Source organism: Eimeria mitis, genomic scaffold, assembly GCF_000499745.2.
Source record: "Eimeria mitis Houghton genomic scaffold, Emh_scaff1399, whole genome shotgun sequence".
In the NCBI taxonomy this organism is placed as follows: domain Eukaryota; phylum Apicomplexa; class Conoidasida; order Eucoccidiorida; family Eimeriidae; genus Eimeria; species Eimeria mitis.
This window is the reverse complement of record NW_013569065.1, coordinates 10502-11216: the sequence shown is the minus strand read 5'-3', so window position 1 is coordinate 11216 and position 715 is coordinate 10502. Positions and strand designations below refer to the sequence as shown.

The 715-nt window shown below is 62.2% G+C and overlaps 1 protein-coding gene across 1 annotated transcript in view; it reads right to left on the bottom strand.

Annotated features, from left to right (window-relative positions):
- Window positions 1-715, bottom strand: part of EMH_0036140 (uncharacterized protein) — a gene marked incomplete at both ends in the record, with an annotated part of 3531 nt that overhangs the window by 1272 nt on the left and 1544 nt on the right. Inside the window, 2 exon segments of the mRNA XM_013495038.1 lie at window positions 3-152; window positions 200-521. Coding sequence (XP_013350492.1) covers window positions 3-152; window positions 200-521 — 472 coding nt within the window.

Below are 715 nucleotides of genomic sequence, written 5' to 3'. Positions count from 1 at the left end.
TGCTCTATCTGCGTGCCATCGATTTTGTGTTGCAGCTGCTTCAGTTGCTGCAGTTGCTGCAGCTTCGGTAACTGCCGCTGCTGCTGCTGCTGCTGCTGCTGCTGCTGCTGCTGCTGCAGCGGCGAACCCCGCCGGCGCAAGGGTAGCGTCAGCTTAGTGGGATGGGCAGAGCAACCGGCAGCGGGTTGCCGTGGCCGACCCTCTGGCTGCTGCTGCTGCTGCTGCTGCTGCTGTGCGTGTTGCTGCTGCATGTGTTGCAGCTGCTGTTGCTGCTGCTGCTGCTGCTGCTGCTGCTGTGGCTGCTGCTGCTGGGTGTCGTGGGGTGAGGGCCTCAGAGGAGCCAAGGGAATTGTATTTTTGTGGTTTTGTTTGTGGTGCACGCAGCATTCATCTAAAGGGCTATTACAGCTGCTGTTGTTGCTGCTGCAGTTGCTGCTGCTGCTGCTGCTGTTGCTGCTGCTGCAGCAGGGCGAAGCAGCAGCAGAGCTGAGCTCGTTGCTGGAGAGGAGACAAGGAGACACCTGCGCAGACACCTGAGCAGCTGGCGGAGTGTATATATAAAACTGCTGCGGGGCCCCCCAGCTGTGGGGGGCGCCCTGCCTGGGGGCCCCCCCTCCCCTTGCCTCGGCTTGGGGGCCCCCTACATCAGCAGCGCAGTTTGCTGCAGGGGCAACAGAGCGGAGCGTGGGGGCCCCTCCTTCTAATGAGGGGACAC